The sequence below is a fragment of the Otolemur garnettii genome, unplaced genomic scaffold (assembly GCF_000181295.1).
Source record: "Otolemur garnettii isolate 467f Iridium unplaced genomic scaffold, OtoGar3 scaffold00106, whole genome shotgun sequence".
NCBI classification, from domain to species: Eukaryota; Metazoa; Chordata; class Mammalia; order Primates; family Galagidae; genus Otolemur; species Otolemur garnettii.
This window is the reverse complement of record NW_003852501.1, coordinates 5,411,560-5,431,775: the sequence shown is the minus strand read 5'-3', so window position 1 is coordinate 5,431,775 and position 20,216 is coordinate 5,411,560. Positions and strand designations below refer to the sequence as shown.

Genomic DNA, 20,216 nt, shown 5'->3' with positions numbered 1-20,216 from the left:
AGTGTCCTGGAGTTGACACTTCACACAAATGTATGCCACGTACCTGTTTTATAACAGGACACTGATGTGTAGGACCCCATGCTGCAGAGCCAAAGACAGGATGGAATGCTTGTCACCGGCACTCAGAATCAGTGGATTGTAGCCCTATTTCCATGCTCATACAGCCTTGGGTAACTCAAATTAATCCAACAGAATTTTTTGAATGCTTACTACACACCAAATGCTGATAGACTAGAGAGCAGTGTTGATCAAAATAAGGCCCCAGACCACTCACCCAAGAATTAGGATCGATGGGAAAAAATGCAGATTCCTAAATCCTATCTCAGCCTAACAAAGAGTATCTCAGAGATACTGAATTTTAAACAAAATTGTCTAGTTATTGTTATACACATTAAACCTTAAGACCCACAGGGACATTTGACTGCTGGGGCTGGGAATATGTGAGGTTTTTGACCTTGTGGCAGAGAAGTATATTTCAGAAGTGAAATGGGCCAAATTTAACACAGTGCAGGCATTGAAGCCGGCTGCCAAGGGGTGCTGGCAGGTGGGACGAACCAGTGGGAAGGTCAGGGAACTGCTAAGTGGGCTCACAAGGGTCCCTGGCATCCAGAATCAGTCATGCTGGGGGGCAAGGCACAGATGACATTCAGGGCATGAGGTTTGCCTCCATGGAAGCTGTTCTGATGACTTTTACATGAAATACTTTGAAACTTAGAGAAAAGTTGAAAAAAGAATACAAAGAACTTCTTTGTACCCTTCACCCAGATTTATCAATTATTAGCATTTTGTCCCCATTTGCATTCTCTCTATTCACACTTGTGCCTACACTGGTGCACACAGACACTGAACCAGCAGGGTGTGTGTTGCCCCTTTAATTAATTTAAATTAATACTTTAGTGCAGAATTGCAAGATGTTTCTTTTAGGTAACCACAGTATAACAATCAAATCAGAAAGCTTTAACATGGATACTTTTTTTTTTTTTTTTGAGACAAAGTCTCACTATGTCCCCTTCAGTAGAGTACCATGGCATCACAGCTCATAGCAACTTCAAACTTTTGGGCTTAAGCAATTCTCTTGCCTCAGCCCACCAAGTAGATGGGACTACAGGCACATGCCACAATACCCAACTTACCAGCCTGCCCTTCTTAAATTTAATTGTGTTGCTTTTTTGTTTGTTTGTTTGTAGTTGTCATTGTTGTTTAGCTGGCCCAGGCTGGGTTCAAACCTGCCAGCCCTGGTGTATGTGTCTGGTTCCCTAAGCTACGGGCGCTGAGCCAACATGGATACCATTATCTAATCTATATTGGTCCATATTCCAGTTGTGCTGTTACTGTCCCAGTAATGTCATATTCAACAAATTTCCCAGGCCAGTATCACTCCAGAGACCCCCCTGCAAGGATAGTGTTTGTTTGTTTGTTTGTTTTTTCAGAGACAGAGTCGTATTTTATCACCCTTGGTAGAGTGCCATGGCATCACAGCTCACAGCAACCTCCAGTTCTTGAGCTTAGGTGATTCTTTTGCCTCAGCTTCCCAAGTAGCTGGGACTATAGGTGCCCATCACCTGCAACCTGGCTATTTTTTGTTGCAGTCTGGCTGGGGCTGGGTTTGAACCCACCACCCTCAGTATATGGGGCCGGCGTCCTACCCATTGAGCCATAGGCGCCACCCTGAGAGGACAGTTTGTAATGTGTAAGGCATTTGCTAGTGATCCCCACTGCTGGGCTGGATTCTCCCTTGCTATTTTCTTCAAGAAGTCTTTCTCTCCTGCTTTTTCTTCTTCTGCATTTTTCTTCTTCTTCTTCTTTTTTTTTTAAAACAATTTAAGATTAATGTAAGGGTACATATGATGAGGTTATAATGTTTGCTTTTGTAAGGTATAAAGTCCGAGTTGTCCAATATACTCCTGTGTTGTAGCTATTAGGTGGGAACTTGCCAGCCTGCCCTTCTTGAATTTAATTGTGTTTTTCTCTTGTATGGGCATATAGTTATTAATCTATTAGTTTCAACTTAGCATTAAGTACATGGGATGCTTGTTTTTCCATTTTTGAGACATTTTACTAGGAAGAATGTTCCCCAGATCCATCTAGGTAAATACAAAGTCTCCATCTTTTTAATGGCTAGATAGTATTTCGCGGTATACATATACCACAGTTTATTAACCCATTCATGGGTTGTTTCCAGCTCTTTGCAGTTGTGAATTGAGCTGCTATAAACATTTGAGTGCAAATGTCCTTATGATAAAGTAATTTTTTTCTGCATTTTTTCTTTATGCTTGATTCCCCAAGGCAGCTAAAGGAGCAAATCACTGTTTCTGAGTTTAATTCTCATAGCAGTTAAGTAACATTAAAATAGTCTTGAAACTCTCACATCTCCCCCAGCTGTCTCATTATGTTCTCACTATATGCATAGTCAAATTTCTGTATCATTTTATTTTGTGAGTGAAATGAGATTAAAAGGCCACCAGGGACAAATGCTACCAGGATCAGGTGAATTGTAGCTAAATTTCATATATTTCTTAGTGAAGAGAGAACTGTATGTTATTAAGCCTGTTATAGAAAAACAACCCTGTTGTCAAGCCAGCATAATTTGAAGAAGGAAACTATGGGCCCACCTCATTTAAAGACATAAACACAAAAATTCTAAATTAAATATCAGCAAACGGAGGGCAATTGTGTAATAAAATAATGAAGTATTTGATCAAATATGATTTATTCCAGACATATAGGAAGGAGGTTTGAAATTAAAAAACCTTTCTAAATATCACTGTCTCGACAAAATAAAGTAGAAATAAATGATCCAGTCAGCAGATGCTACAAAAGTTTGGAAGGAATTCAGCTGCTATTTCCTAAATAAGAACTCTCAAAGAGGAATAGAGAGAAGCCAGTTAACCACAATCCATACTATTTACAAAAAACAGTTGCATGTTGCCATAAATGGTAAAATTCTATAACTATATCCTTTTAAATAAGAATTAGTTAAGATGCCTTCCATCAGTATATAATTCAGCACTGTTTTGGAACTTTTTGCAGCAGCCAGGAAGATTAAATAACTATTACAAATGTTAAGAAAACAACGAACAAATTCTGTGCTTATACAAATATGCTCACAGATGATATGGCCATGTAAATATGCTCATATATAATTACTTATCTAGAAACCCAAAAGATAGTAATAGAAAAATACTACAATTATAAGAGAATTTTATAAGGTGACCAAATAAGTGATAAATATATAAAAATCAGGACCAGGTGTGATAGCTCACACATATAATCCCAGAACTTTGGGAAACTGAGGCAGGATGATCACTTGAAACCAGGAGTTGGAGGTGAGCTTTTATAATGATACCACTGTACTCCAACCTGAGAAAAACCCTATCTAAAAAAAAAAAAAAGAAAAGAAGAAAGAGAAAAAAAAATCACTTTTGTCTATCTTAGATTAATAGCTTTTCTTTTTCACTCTAGCAATGGACATCTAGAAACAAAATACAAACTGGGTATTATGTAGTAATTCCTTTTGAAATAGCAATTAAAATTATACATGATAGGAATAATTTTTATTGTGCCTACGTGAAAAAATAAAGTTTTATTCAAGTATATAAGTTAAGATTTGAACAATTGGAAAGCATACTGTTTCCTTATATGAGAAACCAATATCATAAAAAAATCAACCCCTCTAAAATTAATGTGTAAATTAATGTGATGCCACATAAAATCAATCCCAATGGGGGATTGTTTGGAGAGGAAGAAGGGGACAAATTGTAAAATTTTATTAAATTATAAATGGAGTTAATGAGTACTTGAGAATAAGTATGCACAGCACATTCTGTCATGGGGTAGACATGTCTTTACTAAATACAACTCTACCAGAAAGCAACCACAGCCAACCAGTGTCATTGGAAAAGAACTAAATAATTAACAGAGAGATTCTATAATGAGATCTCAGTTTTAGATTCTACTATGTGAAAAGTTGATAAAGGTTAAAGATGATCTTTCAGTTTAGTGAGAAAAGTTTGGATTAATTGTGCTCTCACAGAAAGCTCTTTATTTGGAAAAAAATTGGATTCTTATACATTCATAAAAATTAATTCCAGATATAATAAAGACTTGAATGTGAAAAATAAGGCTGTAATAATCCTACAAGACACTTCTGAAACCACGTTAAGTTTCAAGAAAGGGAAACTTCTATAACCACCATTGGACACTCAGAAGCTATTCTTGACCCTTTAAACATTAAAAGCTTTTTGCCAGGTCCTTGTATGAACTTGTGTCTATAGTACCAGCTACTTGGGAGGTTGAGGTGGGAAGACTGAGTGCTTTGGCCCAGAAGTTTAAGACTAGCCTGGACAATGTAGCAAGACTCCATCTCTAAAACCATTTTTTAAAAACTAGCCAGATGGGATCAGCACCCGTATCACAGTGGCTACAGCATTGGCCACATACACCGAGGCTGGCAGGTTCAAACCCAGCCCAGGCCAGCTAAACAACAATGGCAACTGCAACAAAAAAACAGCCAGGCGTTGTGGCAGGTGCCTGTAGTCCCAGCTACTTGGGAGGCTGAGGCAAGAGAATCACGTGGGACTAAGAGTTGGATGTTGCTGTGAGCTGTGACAGCACAGCACACTACAGAGGGTAGCATAGTGAGGCTCTGTCTAACAAAAAAGAAAAAAAATTAGCCAGATGATATCGCTAGTTCCTGTAGTCCCAACTACTCAGGTGGGTTGAGGTGGGAGAATTGCTTGAGCCTAGGAGTTTAAGACCAGCCTGAGCAATATAGTAATAAATAAATTAATTAAAATAAACATTAAAAGCTTTTATATGGAAAAAGAAACCATTTTAAAACTCAGTAGACAAATGTTATAAGGGGATAAACCATAGATAGAAAATGGGCCTAAGCCCCTGACTAGACATTTCATAGAATTGCAAATCCAAACGTGTGCGCACACACATACACACACACACACACACACACACATACCACACACACACAATAACATACACATATACACACCTATACACACACATACTTCAAATATATAAAAATTTAATGAAACACTCTGGTAGTTGGGGAAATGTAATTTTTTGAAGTAAGAATTAATGTCTTTAATTTTTCAGACTGGACAATATTAAAAGACCAATATAGTAACCATTGATGATAGGGAATCAGGATGAAGTGTGCTGTTGTCTTTTGCAAGGCAGGGGGAAGAAAATGATCGGAAACTTTTTTGAAAGCAGCCAGGCAACATCTAGTAAAATTAAAAATACAGTAACCCTACTGCTGGGCCTCCTTCCCATATAAGAAATACAAGAATATGGTAATACAAGAATTTCAGTAATACAAGAAAAATTATATATGTCATGATGATTTATAGATGTTTGTTCCATGTTTGTGGTAGCGAAGAACTGGGAATAAAATGAATGCACATCAGCGGGTGAATGGCTAAAAAAATAATGGTACATCTGGACTTTGAATTATTTGAAGGGACTTGGAGGGCTTTTTGTGATATATTGTTTAGCGAGAAAATTATAATGAAGCAAAATGTATATCATGTTCACTTTCTGTAAAACAAACCACGATTTCCAACACTGCACATGTGCACGCGCAGTTACACAGTGGACGGCAGAGTGGAAAAGTCGTAGCACTTACTGGGCTTCGTTGTAACCTAGAGATGAGGACAGGACAGGATCTGAAGTGGGGAGAAGTAGAAAGTCAGGTGAAAAAAGACATGCGTGATATCATATTAGCAGTGATGCAAAGCAGTGGAGGTGAAGGTAAGCCCTGAAAAGTGTGTGGAGATTCTGAGATGTTTGATCGGAGCTCCTTTTAGTCACAAAACAGACAACTAGTGGGGGCTGTATGCACAAGGCAACTGCACATCAGTTTCTGCTTGCAGTCTTGGTAGCACTCTCAACTCTCAAATCCCAGGGCACCTTCTATTCTGCTCTGGGCTGAAGGAAGAGGGTGAGCCTTTGCCAGCCTTGGTCACCACACCTCTCACTGTGTGATCCTAGCAGAGGCGGGGAAGGCTTTCTCTGGCCACGTACTCAGTCTCTAGATCTTGGCGTGAGCTCTTCTCCTGGAGACACACATACTGTTCCCATAGGCCTGAGAGCTTCTGGGTCTCTGGGTGTGGCTTCGATTGATGCTGACACTGGGCAGTGAGTATCCAGGCCCAGAATCAAGTAAAGAATGACCTTCAGGCCACATCATGCCCTGGGTGGAAATTACATGAAGTGGCATGTTTCTTCCAAACCCTTCCTCGCACCCAGCTTTATCTTCCTAACGCTGAAATGTGAGCATGCACCACATGCCTGTGAGTACAAGTGAAAGTTAGAGTGTTAGAAGGTGCCATCTCCCCAGGAAGTCATTGTCACAGGAGGGTATTTGGTGTCCTCCCGTCCTCATCTCACTCCACACCCTCAACTAGCCACTGTCTACCATCCATGTGTTTTGGAAGATCCTTCTGACGAAAGACAAAAATTACAAACATTTAAAAATCAAATTCGGCGCGGTCCCTGTGGCTCAAAAGCGGAAGGCGCCGGTCCCATATGCCGGAGGGTGTGGGCTGAAGAGTCTGGGCACGGTGGCTCACACTTAGAATCCATGCACGCTGGGAGGCCACAGCATGAGGACTGCTTGAGGCTGGGAGTTTGACACTAGCTTAGGCTACATAGCAAGACTGTGTCTCTACAAACAAAATAGAAAAATCTGCTGGATGCAGTATTATGCCCCTATTGTCCCAGCTACCTGGGCAGCAGAAACAGATCACTTGAACCCAGGTGTAATCCGTGATCACACCACTCCACTCTAGCCTGGGTGATAGAGCAGGAAGCTGCCTCTTGAAAAAAATGAGAAAAAGGCACAAGAAATCAGACACAGAACAAAAGCTGATTGGTTCTTTCAAACGACTAGAGAGTTGGAATACGAAGGGACTCCCTTCTGCGGCTGGCTCAAGTTAACTACGTCCTTTCAGATCAGTTGCTTTGAATTTCCTGAGGTCTTTTTTGAAAACTCGGGTATTTCACAGTTCAGTTGGATGAAGCCACTGGCAACAGGAGTGACTCGGTTCTGTTTTCATCTGGTCTGCTGGGGCCAAATGCCAGAGCTAAGTCCAAGTGATGACCTCCCATCAACTTTGTTCAACACCTCCAAATATGCTCCTGGATATCACTGATGCCTCGGAGTGTTGTCAGGGTGTATCTCTCATAGGGAAGCTTCCTGGGGTGCCCCTCATCCCCACGCTGTCATCCTACTGGACTCCATGGGTCCAGTACCTTGCAGGTCAGATAGCCTTTGGTGCAAGAATCTTTTCATGGCTCTCCCGTCTCTTCCTTCATCTTCTCCCCTGTAAGTAATTCCCCAGAGGTCCGTGTTTATGTTAACATAGTAAATTGCACATGAACTTCAGGGACACCCTGTATTTGTCTCTATACCTGTCAGCCCACTGTCACCCAGCCCACCTCCGGGACCTGCCTCCTTTCCTTCTTTCTGCTTCAGTTTGTAAATCTCTGTATTCCTGGTGTTCACCACAGTGTCTGGCCTGTAATTCATTCACATTGACGTCTAATGGGTGAATAAATGGATGAAGTCCTGTTATGCTTCCTGAAATTTGAGTATAAAACCAGAGTGGGAAGTTGTAAAATTGGGCCTCAGCCAGTTGAGCAGAAAGTACAACACTTCACAGAGCTAACAGTGGCACCATCCTACATCGCTGCCCAATTTACAATGGAAAGTGGTCGTTAATTGAACAAAATTTCCTGGTGAATCAAATAGTTTATGGTGTTGTTTTCAGTGTCCAGAGTTCCATGCATGCATTTCACACTGATCAACACAAAAATGGTCTTTCATTTATTTTCTCTGTTTGGAGGGTGTCTGGGGAGCTGTGGATCATGGACTCTCAGGTTTGGACTTGACTGGAAATGAAGTCATCTTTTGGGAAAAGAGAAGCACCGAAGCTGTGAGAGTGGGGAGGGCTGCCCTTAATGGCTTATTGTTCTCCTGGCAGATTTTCACGGCTTTGCCGCCCTTCACTCTGGGAATCTTCGAGAGGTCCTGCACTCAGGAGAGCATGCTCAGGTTTCCACAGCTCTACAAAATCACCCAGAACGCCGAAGGCTTCAACACCAAGGTAAACAGGGTGTGCTTATGGAATTGTCACCTCAGAAAGGCATGGCTCTGCTTTCTGCGTTCCATTCTGGTCATCTGCTTGTGAGACAGTTGAAGCTTGAAGGGAACGTTTGAGAAACTTTGATACCACACCCTCCCCACCTACCCACCCCCCCCACACACACATACACACAGCAAGCCCAGTGAATTGGAGATGGTTTCTGGGGTGACGTTCCCATGATGTGTGGGGTGCATCTTTCAGTTCCAGTTTGCTGACTCCTTTCTACCATTTCTGAAGCCTCTGAGGTCAATGTGGCCAGCAGCACCCACACCCCTGGCCCTTCAGGATCAGTCAACAGGGCCCCCTCACCCCCTCACACAGCCTTGTGCTGAGGCCTGCCAGCAGCTTGCCTTGCTGGGTTTTTATTTGGCTAGATCTGCAGCCAGGGACTGAGTGAGTCATGGTTCGTTTTTGCTTGGAGTTTCTTTTGTGTGTGTTTTGTTGTTGTTGTGTTGTTTTGTTTTCAGACCAGAGAATCAGAAAGGAGACAGAAGAGGTGTAGGTAACCCTGAGATGCACAAGCAGAAGCTGGGTTGGATGTTAAAGGATTGCACAGTTTGGAATGGCAAAGGCCAGTCACGGCTGAGAATGGCAGAGTACTCGGGTACCCCTGCCCAACAGGCCGGCGTGTGCCTGGCAGGGAGAGGAGCGGGTGAGATGTAGGCAGGCCTGTGTTTCTGTCTTAGGTTTTTGTGCAGTTAGGATTCAGAAGTTTACACGGAGGTCCGTCACCTGGTTTAGTTACAGTCCTGTGTGTGGCGATGTTCACAATTTGTGTGGGTGGCCCCTGGGGATGACATAACAGTGACCTCTCCAGGCCTCAGCAAGAGCACGGTCTCTGAAGGTTTTGCTTCTGAGCTAAGTGTTACTGACAGGCGTCCTTCACGGCTGCCCTACTCTGAGTGGGTGCAATAGGCACGTCCGAGACTGGACAAAATAAAAGGGACCCTGTTGGTTCGACTTTCTTCCAGAGAGACTTGGGTGAGTGGCTGTATCAAGTGTTGTTCACTTTGATTCTGTTAAAGGGATGACAAGACCCATTTTCTCTGCATTATTTACCTAAATTAATTCTGTTTTCTGGAGAGTTTGAATTCAAAGCCCATTTAAGGGTGGGACATGAGTCGGGAATGGACCTTAGTCAAGGGCAAAAGAGCTGAAAAGGCCCTAAAATTTAGTTTCGGGCACTTTGAAATTTTCCTTTTACTTTCTTTCATTTTTTTTTTTCTTTTGACAGAGAACTCAGAGACAGTGGCGCAAAAGGGGGGAAATCCTATCGTCTTATAATAATGTTTTTTTATTATGTTTTATTGTCCTACCACTATGTAACAATTCCCAGAACAAAGTTGTAGATGTTTAGGTGCATGTAATTTAGCTTTAATAGTTCTGTCACCTCAGGGGTTAAGAGGATGATTAAAATGTGTCAATGACACTAAAGTTTAGGTTAAACTGAACGCGTGTTCTTTCGGTTCACCTTTCAAGCATTAAAATAAAGAGAATTTCTAAACCCAGAAATTAAAGGTTGAACGAGAGAGATCTAAAGGAACCAAACAGAAGCGTGATCACGCTATGTGAGAATTTACAACGAAAACATTTTCTCACGCTTTCAAAAGTACATACGCATTTCAGTCTGTTATGAACAGTTTTCACCTAATACCCTTTTCCTGGGTGGTTGTAAAATGTTGACTCTCCTAACGATAGTGAAGAAAACTGATCACTCCTTTTCAGTCATGAATAGATTGTGTGTTGGTTTGTATGCATGTGGATATGTATTTTAGTCTTTATACTAAAGTAATATCTTACGGAGATAGTCCAGTCTCCTGTAGAGAAAAATTAAGAAATAGTTGGGGGTTTTTTTGTTTTTCAAATTCAAGAGTAATATGCTGCTCCTGGAGCTGGGCAGTGGGCTGCCACAATCCTGCACAGTGCAGCATTTGTTGAGCTACACAGAGGTCAAGAGTTTGGGGGCAGCTCCTGACTCCTTTGGTTTGTTTTTTCCGTAGGTTTTCTGGGGTCACTGCATCAACGCCTTGGTCCACTCCCTCATCCTCTTCTGGTTTCCCATGAAAGCATTGGAGCACGGTAACGGCTTTATGATTTCAACTGTCCATAAGTAACGTCGCAGCTCCTCTGGTTGCCAGCATGTTCACAATTTTTTTTTTCCAGTTCTGTAGAATGAAAAATTACAACACGTTTTACAGGGAAGCCATACCTAAAATCTAATGTGAGCGAGTTCCATGTTTACAGCTCAATTCTGGCTTTGAGAACCCGTTTTCTTACCAGTTGATTGGATGGTGTGAATAAAAGGACTTCCAAACTCAATTTTCAATAACTGTTTGAGTCAGGGATCTTAAGAAAAATGACTGTGCTAAAGTCAGTAGCTCTTGTCCTTGACTTTGAAATTCTCTATTAATTACGTGGGTATCCATTTCCAAGCCTCTTTTCTCCATATTGCAGAATAACTTGAATCTTCTAAGAGTTTAATCTTATTCCTAGTTGTTTTTTAGTTTCCTTTCCTTGATGTACACCTTCTGAGGTTATAATTTTTCTGAGGACTGAGGCTACAATTTCTCTGGAGGGTTTGTAGCCTTTAGAAAGTTGTCTGTCCTCTAGAAGAGGATGTCTGAGAACCATGGCCAACTTTGTGTTAGTTTCCAATTCTTAATACATCCTAACACAGCCTCCTAAAGAGACATACCTTTAGTCTCAGAAAATGAAAATGTATCATGAGAATGCTACTCTTTCATCTCTCTCAAATAGTAACAATGCCCCTGGGAAATATTACTCCAAATGTTGACTAGACAAGGCCTTTTATTGTTCAGAGAACTAAAGAATATAAAGTTTCCAAGCGTCTTTGTTTCTGCCTCAATGTGTTTTATGCTTCAAGCAGAAATGATTCATCCTCACTAATACTCTTTAACCTATTAAATACTGACAATAGAAAATGCATGCTCAGCCAATTTATTATGCCCTATGACCTGTTCTTTCAATTTCATCAGAACTCCTTTGCCTTCAAAGTTCCCTAAGTCTTTAGATCAGAGAATTAAATTTTCCACTTCTAGTCCCAGTCCCATATAAGAGCATTGTAGTGAAATCATTTTCTTATAACTTTAAATCTTTCTTGTGATTCATTTGTACTCATAGTGGAATTAATTTGTTTTAAAAATGGTTTGTAAGTAAGGGTTTGCAAGTATAAGAGGGCTGGCTTTATGCAATTTTGTTTCAGAAGCTATGATTGTCGCCATCACTGTAGCAAGATGGACCTGGTGAAGGGGAACAGCGTGTTTAATGAGTGCAAGAGCAATCTGGGTGGTGATCCTTCTGGACCTGAGCCCAGGCTTTTGCACTTAGGAAGAGAGAGCAAATAGCATGGACTGGCCTCAAGTGAGACTCCCCCCTACCTTTCTTCTCTAGATGTCCTCCTGTGTTTTGAACTCAAAATGTTTTCTCCTTGGACTCTCAGATATTTTACAAGATGGACATTTACTTGCCCATTTCCGAAGGAATTAACGTGGCCCCTTTGTGGCAGAGACAATGGCTTTCTAGTTCTGGAGATATGATCATGTGCTTTGAGTTTGAGGCTTGTAGTTTATGATGGAATTGTTACTGTTTGCCTGGAATTCCATCACGTAAATCCATTCATTTACCTAATGTGCTATATGTTAAAAAGGAAGTAAACTCCCAACAGTTGCTAACTTACCTAAAATTTAACATAAAGTGAACTTTAAGTTTGGTTCTATGATCCTCATCTATTTCCCTGACATTTGGCAAATTGCCTACCAGCCAACCAGTAAGGTGCTTTTTAAATACATATACTATGACCATCAGTGTCATTATTTCATTATATTCACTGACCCTTCAGTATAGGTTTTTTGAAGTTATGTTGCAAACAATAACCTATTGAGTGAAACTGTTTAAGGAGAACTAAATTGCAAACATGAAGTGAATTAGCACTGAACAACAGAAAACCATTGGTGTTCTTGTTCATTAGTTGACTACCTCTGAATATTTTAGAATTAGCACAATATAAAAATTATTACATGATTGCTTGTTAACCTTATTAATTTAGGTAATATTTATGTCCAAAACATAAGGGGAAAACTGTGAGCAGATCAGCACTTGAAAGGTGGAAGATAGGGAAAAGTTTGGGAAGGCAGTTAAACTGGTTTGCAGAGGGCTATTAATGTGAGGTTAGGAAATTGGGATGTAATTGCTCAGGCATTCAAGGGTCAGTACAGCGTCTTGGTCAAAGACAGCTTTATGGCCCTTGCAGTTTGGGAAGATAAACCTATTGTGTTTGTGAATGGTAGAAGGAAAACTGGCGGCAAGGATACTCTGCAGATCTCTGGATGTTCTGGGGGAGAACTTAGGGAGGGTAAAAGCCAGGAATGGGATTGTATTTGGAGAGGAAGGAATATGTTTAAGAAGAACGTATTCGGCAAGATTGTGGCAAGATTGTGGCACACCTGTGACATGTTGGACCCTCTGAGAGTTCCCTGGACATAGACATCAGCAAACCTGATGCTGCCTCTCTTGCCCATGGGGGCTCCCCCAAATTGGAGTTCATGGTCAAGTATTTCCAACCGTCTTAATCACCAGCTATGGGCTATGGTAAGGCTTATCATCATACAGAGACACAACCTGGTCTGCTGAGTCAGGGAGTTCTTGAAAGATGAGTAGGGGTCAGATGGGACAGGAGAGATGTGAGGAAGGTGGGAAGAAGGAGCGTTCCCAGCCAGGACCAAGCAGGTGTACAGGACCTGAGCTTTCAGGGTAGGGGAAGCCTGGACGACTGATTGTTCTTTGTCACACTCTGATGAGTGTTTCAGGACAGTAGTGTGGTAAGCTCCTGCTGTCTGAATGTTCATGTATCCCCCAAATTCCTATGTTTAAACCTGCCCCACAAGGTGATGGCAGTAGGAGGTGAGGCCTTTGGGAGGTAATTAGGTCATGAGTGTGAAACCCTCATGAATGGGATGAAAGCCCTTGCAAAAGGGACCTCAGAGAGCTCATTTGTGCCTCTACCACACAAGGAATGGACCCTCACCCAACACTGAACCTGCCAGTGCACCCATCTTGGACTTCCAGCCTCCAGAATGGTGAGAAATAAACTTCTGTTTACAAGCCACGCATTTATGGCGTTTTGTGGTAGCAGCCCAGACAGACCAACACAGCCTCCTCCCCCTTCCAATCCTCCTGACCACTGTGGATCAGAATGTGCCTCCACCCACTTCCAGTGTCCCCTGCGTGGTGGGCAGCACCACCCCCAGCCAAGTGGCCACAGCACAGAGAGAGGGTCCCGGCTGGAAAAGGGGCAAAGGAGTGAGGGAGGGATCGAGCATGCCTACCTGGTGGGGACATTTTCTCAGTGCAGGGATGGAAGTGGGAGAATTACATGGTGCGGTGGACTGCTCTGCAGAGAAGCTTTACACAGGATTTGTCAAGTGTGTGGGTTGGTTTTTATGTGGGGGAGTGTGGGTGGGGGCAGCAGGGAGTCAGTGGTGGAAATTAAGAAAGATTGTTAAGTTCCAGAGGACCCATATATCAGCTGATTGGATTGCTTGTTTATGTATGCTGATTTGCTGTCTTCAATACAAGTGAGTTCTTATTACACCCTGAATTGCCATTTGGAAAGATGTATCTGCTCCACCCACAAAGAGACCAGTTTGAAACAAACTGGGGTACTTTTCAAAGCCTGTAGAACCCTGGTCTAGCAGATGAGCACCTCCAGGCCTCTCTGCACCCACTAGGTGCAGCCAGAAGCCATCCTTCAGACCCCAGCCCATACCCAAAGCCCCGGAGTGGTATCCCTTGACCAAGGGTTAAGGTCCCTACAGTAGCTTCATCTCTCCATCTGATACTGTGTGAATTATGTCGTAAAGATGGAGAGTTGTACTAGAAAATCCTCTCTTCACCATCAATGTAGAGAGGCTTGGGTACATACAAGGGCTGTTTACTTTGAGCAAGGCAACATAATTATCGGGAAGAAAGATTTTTGAGAAGGTGTGGGTACATTGTTCATTCCCTAGAATGCTTCCAGGAATTTTGCTTTGCTTATTTTTGTGTGGTTTTGGAGAGACTTTTCAAAGCACTCCTTTGCTGATGGAGTTTGTGATGATTCATTTCAAGTTTCAAAATAAATTTTTCCACTCAAGCAATTCAGTAAATCAGATTTCTTCCAACCATCACAACCTTATGCTTACTCCCATGGTGTGCCAGCAGCTCCCACCCTGTGATCTGAAAAGTGATTCTAGGTTAAAACCAGGATGTCACCTTCACAGGGACCAAGGTTCATCCGGAGCCCTTGTGTCACCCACACTAAGCTTTCCCACTGGTGTGTCCAGCTAGCATAATTGAGCAACCGTTCTTGAAGTAGAATGTGGTTATTGGCAAAAGAACATAAAATCAGTTTTGATTTTATAACAGGAAATTTTCAGATTTTTCTCGATGGAATTTCAGAGGCAGCTGATGGAAAGAGAATATACTTAACAGCAGAAAAGGGCTTCTAAAAAATTTGTTCTTGATTCCTCAGAGCCCACACCATGGAAACAATTGCTTCACCTTTTAAAAAGAAAAATTACCATATGGATACTTATGTATAGAAACTAATTCAACTATGAGGCTTTTCAACATTTTGGGAGAAGACTATTTTATACTTTTTAATAAATGTGTAAAATAAAATTTAGCATACCTCTCTCTGCCTGTGGCACTGTGAGGTCTTTTTAGGTTAAACTATTTCTGACTTTTGTATGTCCTGTTACTGTAAACTTGAGTGTTTTATATCATGTAAATCCTGATGATTTGCATTATTTCCCATTAAGCTAAATTTGGGCAGGACCGCCACCGTTCTCTGAGGTTGCAACTTCTTAAATGCAATTATTCACTCATTAAAAAAAACAGAAGATAAATGAGTGTGCTCCTCCTGGTGGGTTCTGGGGATGCAGTAATGTATATAACAGACAGGTCCCCTGCCATCATGGGACTTACACCTCGAGAAGGCCAGACTGGAACAAGCGTGTTACCAAAGCAGAAGGTCAAGGTCAATGGAAGGTATTCCAAGGAAAACTAACCTGGGCTGGATTTTCAGGGTTGCTTCCCGGAGGATGTGGCAACAGAGTTGATGGATGAGTAGAAGTGAGCTTAGGAAAAGAACAGAGGAAAGTTTCAGGTGGTAGGAATAGTCTGGGGTGAAGAAATGGTTCCAAGTCAAAGAAGGCAGATCTGGGGTAGGGAGAGGGGTTAGGTGTAGGATTGTGGGACACAGATGGCCTTGGAAGTAAGTGTAATGGGAACCATTGAGCCATAGGATGTGATTTCTTTTAATATAACCACATGGGCAAGGATGATTGTTGGAGTCCAGTTGGTGACCTCTTGTGTGGTCTAGTATAGTGATGATGGTGGGAGAGAAGTGGGTGGGGGATTAGAGGTAGAACTAGAAGGTTCTAGTTAGTGCATTAACCAATACTTTCCTGCTCCACCTGATCTGTGTCTTAAACCTGTCAGGAGAATGTGCTTTTGCAGCCCCAAAGGCTAAGAAAATGCTATATTTTAAAGAAACAACATGCTGGCATTTTGTTCCCCTTTAAAAGTCACTGACAGTACTGTGTGCAGTTTAGAAAAGGTCTAAAATAATGTAAAAGATTCCAAGATGGGCATGAAGAGCTAAATGGCACAGAAAGAGACCCTGTGGCCTCTGGCATATGAGGAGACCCATGGAGGGGGCAGAGTGTGATAGAAGTTCATAAAATCCTGACACATGTAAGTGAAGGAAAGGGAGCTGGCTTCCAAACAACTGGAAAGGCAGAATACTCTGAACATTTTTTAGATTATACAAATGAAACTACAGCTCATAAATCTAAGTCACTGGTTTCTAGCCCAACCATAGTATGTTTAAAACGTATTGTGAGCTTTCCAAATTTCAAATACAAATTCTTTGTTTGCTTTTGGTTGGTTTCAAATGCAATCAGAACAGCTAAGGTAAAGCTCAGACTTGAGCAATTGTGTTTCTCTATAATGACAGTGTCCGCCGCATACGTCCTGAAACACGGACCTGTGTGGGAAGGGCCATTGCTTTCAGTCAGTTCAGTATTTCTTGTGTTTCACTGTCTCTTTTAATAAACTCTGTGTTACGTGTATTTTAAACAGCTGAGTCTGGTGTGATGCTGTAAGAAGTGTGAGCAGTGTTCCCAGATTTCATGCTCAGAGGAAGCTGAATCAAGGTGTCTTAAGCTAAGGAATCTCAGGGGCTGTGCCCACAAAGATGTGCTTCTCACAGTGTCACTGTCTAGTGGGAGAATATTCACTTCCTGGGTGTATTGACTGTGTTTCCCTTCCCTTCCCTTCTCCCCTTCCCCATTCCCCTCTCTCTTTCCCTCTTTTAGAGATAGAGTCTCACTTTGTCACCCTTGGTAGAGTGCCCTAGCGTCAGCTCACAGCAACCTCCAGCTCCTGGGCTCAGGTGATCCTCCTGCCTCAGCCTCCTGAGTAGGTGTGACCACAGGCGCCCACCACAACACCCAGCTATTTTTTGTTGCAGTTTGGCCGGGGCCGGGTTCAAACCCACCACCCCTCAGTATATGGGGTCAGTACCCTACACACTGAGCCACAGGTACCACCTGACTATGTTTTTCTTATTTTCCATATTCTTTTTTTTGAAACAGAGTCTCACTGTGTCACCCTTGGTAGAGTGCCATGGCATCATAGCTCATAGCAACCTCCAACTCTTGGACTCAAGCAATCCTCTTGCCTCAGCCTCCTGAGTAGCTGGGACTACAGGCACCCACCACAACACCCGGCTATATTTAGAAACGGGGTCTCTCTCTGGCTCAGATTGGTCTCAAACCTGTGAGCCCAGCCAATCCACCTGCCTTAGCCTCCATAGTGCTAGGATTACAGACGTGGGGCACTATTTTCCATATTCTTGATCTCTGGCGTATGGGGCCATGAGAGTGGAAAGACTGCCCCTCCTAGGGCTAGCTAATTCCTAAAGACAGCAAATGACTGTCCTGCATGTGTGACTTTGATACACAGACCAACCACACCTCCAGCCACAACTTCACTGCAGCCTCACTCAGGCCAAGCCAATATCCCCACTGCCACCTTTCCATTACTCTGGAGACACCTGTCACGAGGGGACCCACCCCCATAGCCCAGAGCCCACCTGAATTACTCAGGTTATCCAGTCCTAAATTTACTCAGTATACCAACCCTGCCTTACCTGTTCCTGTGAGAGCCTGTGCAGGCCCTAGGCCGCCCTCTGGCTGCCCTCTCTGCCTTCTCACCTACCTGGTGCTTCCCCCACAGTCCTGCATCTCCCACTTCTGAGGTCTGTGGGGTCATCCTCTTCCATCATAATAGTTATAGCCATGTCTGCCTATCTTACCATGCCCGATTAAAACATACCCTCCATATCAACACAGTGGGACTCCATTAATGCACCCTCAGCCCCAACTCTGGGAGGGATGAGAGAAGATCATTTGGAGGAGGGGGATTGTTTGCCCTTACCCTTGCCTACCAGGAAGTGATCCACGTGTTCTGCTCACATCTGATTGGCAAGAACCATTGTCAGGGCCCACCTCTCGCAGGAGGCCAGGAAACGTCACTTAACCATTCACCCAGCAATGAGAAACAGGTTGCAGCCTCGCAGGTGACTGTTTGGACATTGCAAGTTGACTTTGCATCATTTTTACTTCCTTTTTCAAATCTATTTTTAGTAAACAAAAGCATAAAAGAAAAAGATTGAAATTTGATTTTCATGTCCTTAACTTTATCCAGCAGAAATGGCAAATAGAGAAGAAAAAATCCAGCAAAAGGTTTATGTAACCAGGAATTTAACCCAGCAGTGCTGGTTACAAATGTAATGTAAGCACTAATTATTATATAAACCCTACCTTTTATAAAGCACCCTCCAATATTTTGTGCCACTCTTTACAGAGAAAGGAAAAAGTAATTGTTCTCTTCATGAATTCATAATGTTGGAAGCAGAAAGAATAGTTTCAATTATAGCACAGTACAATATAGTACAATTTCAAGTATGGTACAGAACAATATGAGCGGGTAAAGTTCTCGAAGTTTACTTTTGAATTAATTATCTTAAAGTTGGACTAGGTCTTCCGTCTTGATGCAAGTCTAGTTGTAGCTGGCTGTTGTGTCCCTCCTATGAGCTCCTGGAGTATTTCAGGTTAGAAGGGGGTTGGTACAGTGAATGTTCTGGAATCCAGACTGCTCTGCTAGAGTGCTGCTGGAAGTTCTCGAAGTGAGGAGGGAGAGAGGGAAAGCAATAGGAGCTTAGCATCTGCTCTCCAACCAGAATGTCTTGGCCATTGCCTGGATGTCCAGGGAATGGTGCCACCTCCACCTTGACTCTGCCTGCTGAGTCCTGGGTGGGAGATGCCTGCCGTACTCAACTGAGGTGTGCACTGATTGTTACCACACTAACAGTAGACACGTATGCACACCCCATCTGTTTTCAGGATTATTACACCCTGATATTTTTTGACCATGCAGCACTATGCTATATAACTTTGTCTGCAGATCTTGTCTTTTGTCAGAGCCATTTCTGAACATATTTTGTGGTTTAGCTGGGTGATGATGTAATGTTTTTAATGAGCATTTAATCAAAATGGCATCTTTAAAAATGGCATCAACTTAGTCCTTTGGAATATTCTGAAATAAGTTCCTTCATCATTCTGTCTGTTTAGAAAATGAGACATGCTTTTTGGACAGATTGTGGCTTTTCCCACAAGTGTTTTTCAAAGAGGTTTTTGCATGAAGCATTTTGGGGCAGTTACTGCTAAGGTGGAGGGCCCCTGTGGTTTTGTCCCAGTTGTTCGCAAGGGTCTGTTTTAGTGACTAGGTTTCCAGACCTCGTTTGGCTAATCCTACATTCTGTGGGTCCCTGGACCCAACCAGATTTTGCAAATAACATTAAGTGTGTAAGAACAGCCTGGCCTTCTGCCTTGGGTCAGTGAATCCTGAAGCAATAACTCTGTATTGTTTCCAAGAGCCTGGGACAGGCTCTCTATCATTTTATGACCCTCTTCATGTGTGTAATAAGCATTATATTAAATTTTACATCCTTTGCAATTACAGACTGTTCTAAAAATGACCCAGCGTTTTATCAAACCCTGCAGGTGGGGAATTTGTCCCACTCTTTTTCCTTATCCTGTGGAAGTTTCCCCCTGGGATTTTGGGTACAGATAATGCCCTCTCTCAGCTCAGCCCTCGCCCAAGGGTGGATCTGCTCATGGATTTGTAGAAGGCTCCCTGACCTCAGTGGTTCAGGTAAATTCAGCTGTTCTGATGCAGTGGGCCTTTGTGTACTAATGATGGATGGTTTCTGCTAGGAAGGCTCAGCTCCACTCTGGTTAAAGTAAGGAAACAAAGGTCTGGTGAGGTCACACGTCTCCACAGGCACTTTGAATGGATTTCCTTAATAGGAACCTTTTTAGAGCCTCATGTGGTTTGACCCCTGCTGACCTCACCCGTTCTTACAGACACCCCTGTAATCCCTCCCTACCTCCTCAGCATATATTTCTACCCTGCCTGATGTAGGCTAATCTCCTTTTTTCCTGAAATTTCCTTTTCCCTCTCAGCTGCCCCCACACCCACCCTTAAATATCTACCTATACTCCCATATTGCTTTCTCTGAAATAACGTACTTACTATGTTTAGGGGTGTCCAACCTGTGGCCCACGGACTGCATTCAAATTATGTGAGGATTTTTTTTGCTTATCTGTGGTGTGGGATATCACAGAAAGTATGCATAGACCTTTTTTTTGTTTGCTTGTTTGTTTTTGCTCATCAGGTTTTATTAGTGTTTGTGTATTTAATATGTGGCCCAAGACAATTCTTATTCTTCCAAAGGTGTGGAGAGAAGCCAAAAGGTTGAACACCCCTGCTAGTGAAAGGCTGTTGAGGGGAACTCAACTATTCACTATTCACATAGGTTTGGGGACATTTTTTCCCGCCTTTCAAAAAAGTGTACTCGAAATTTTAAATATATAACTAAAATAAAGACAGTGAAATGACAGAAAGACGTTTTCTTTTTTTTTT

The 20,216-nt window shown here is 42.4% G+C and overlaps 1 protein-coding gene across 2 annotated transcripts in view; it reads left to right on the top strand.

The window, feature by feature from the left end:
- ATP8A2 (ATPase phospholipid transporting 8A2) overlaps positions 1–20,216 on the top strand; it is a 625,592-nt gene that overhangs the window by 445,605 nt on the left and 159,771 nt on the right. For both annotated transcript variants that reach the window (XM_012809508.2, XM_012809509.2), the window contains 2 exons: positions 8,004–8,126; positions 10,166–10,244. In XM_012809508.2, the coding sequence (XP_012664962.1) occupies positions 8,004–8,126; positions 10,166–10,244 (202 nt within the window). The remainder of the gene's footprint in view (positions 1–8,003; positions 8,127–10,165; positions 10,245–20,216) is intronic.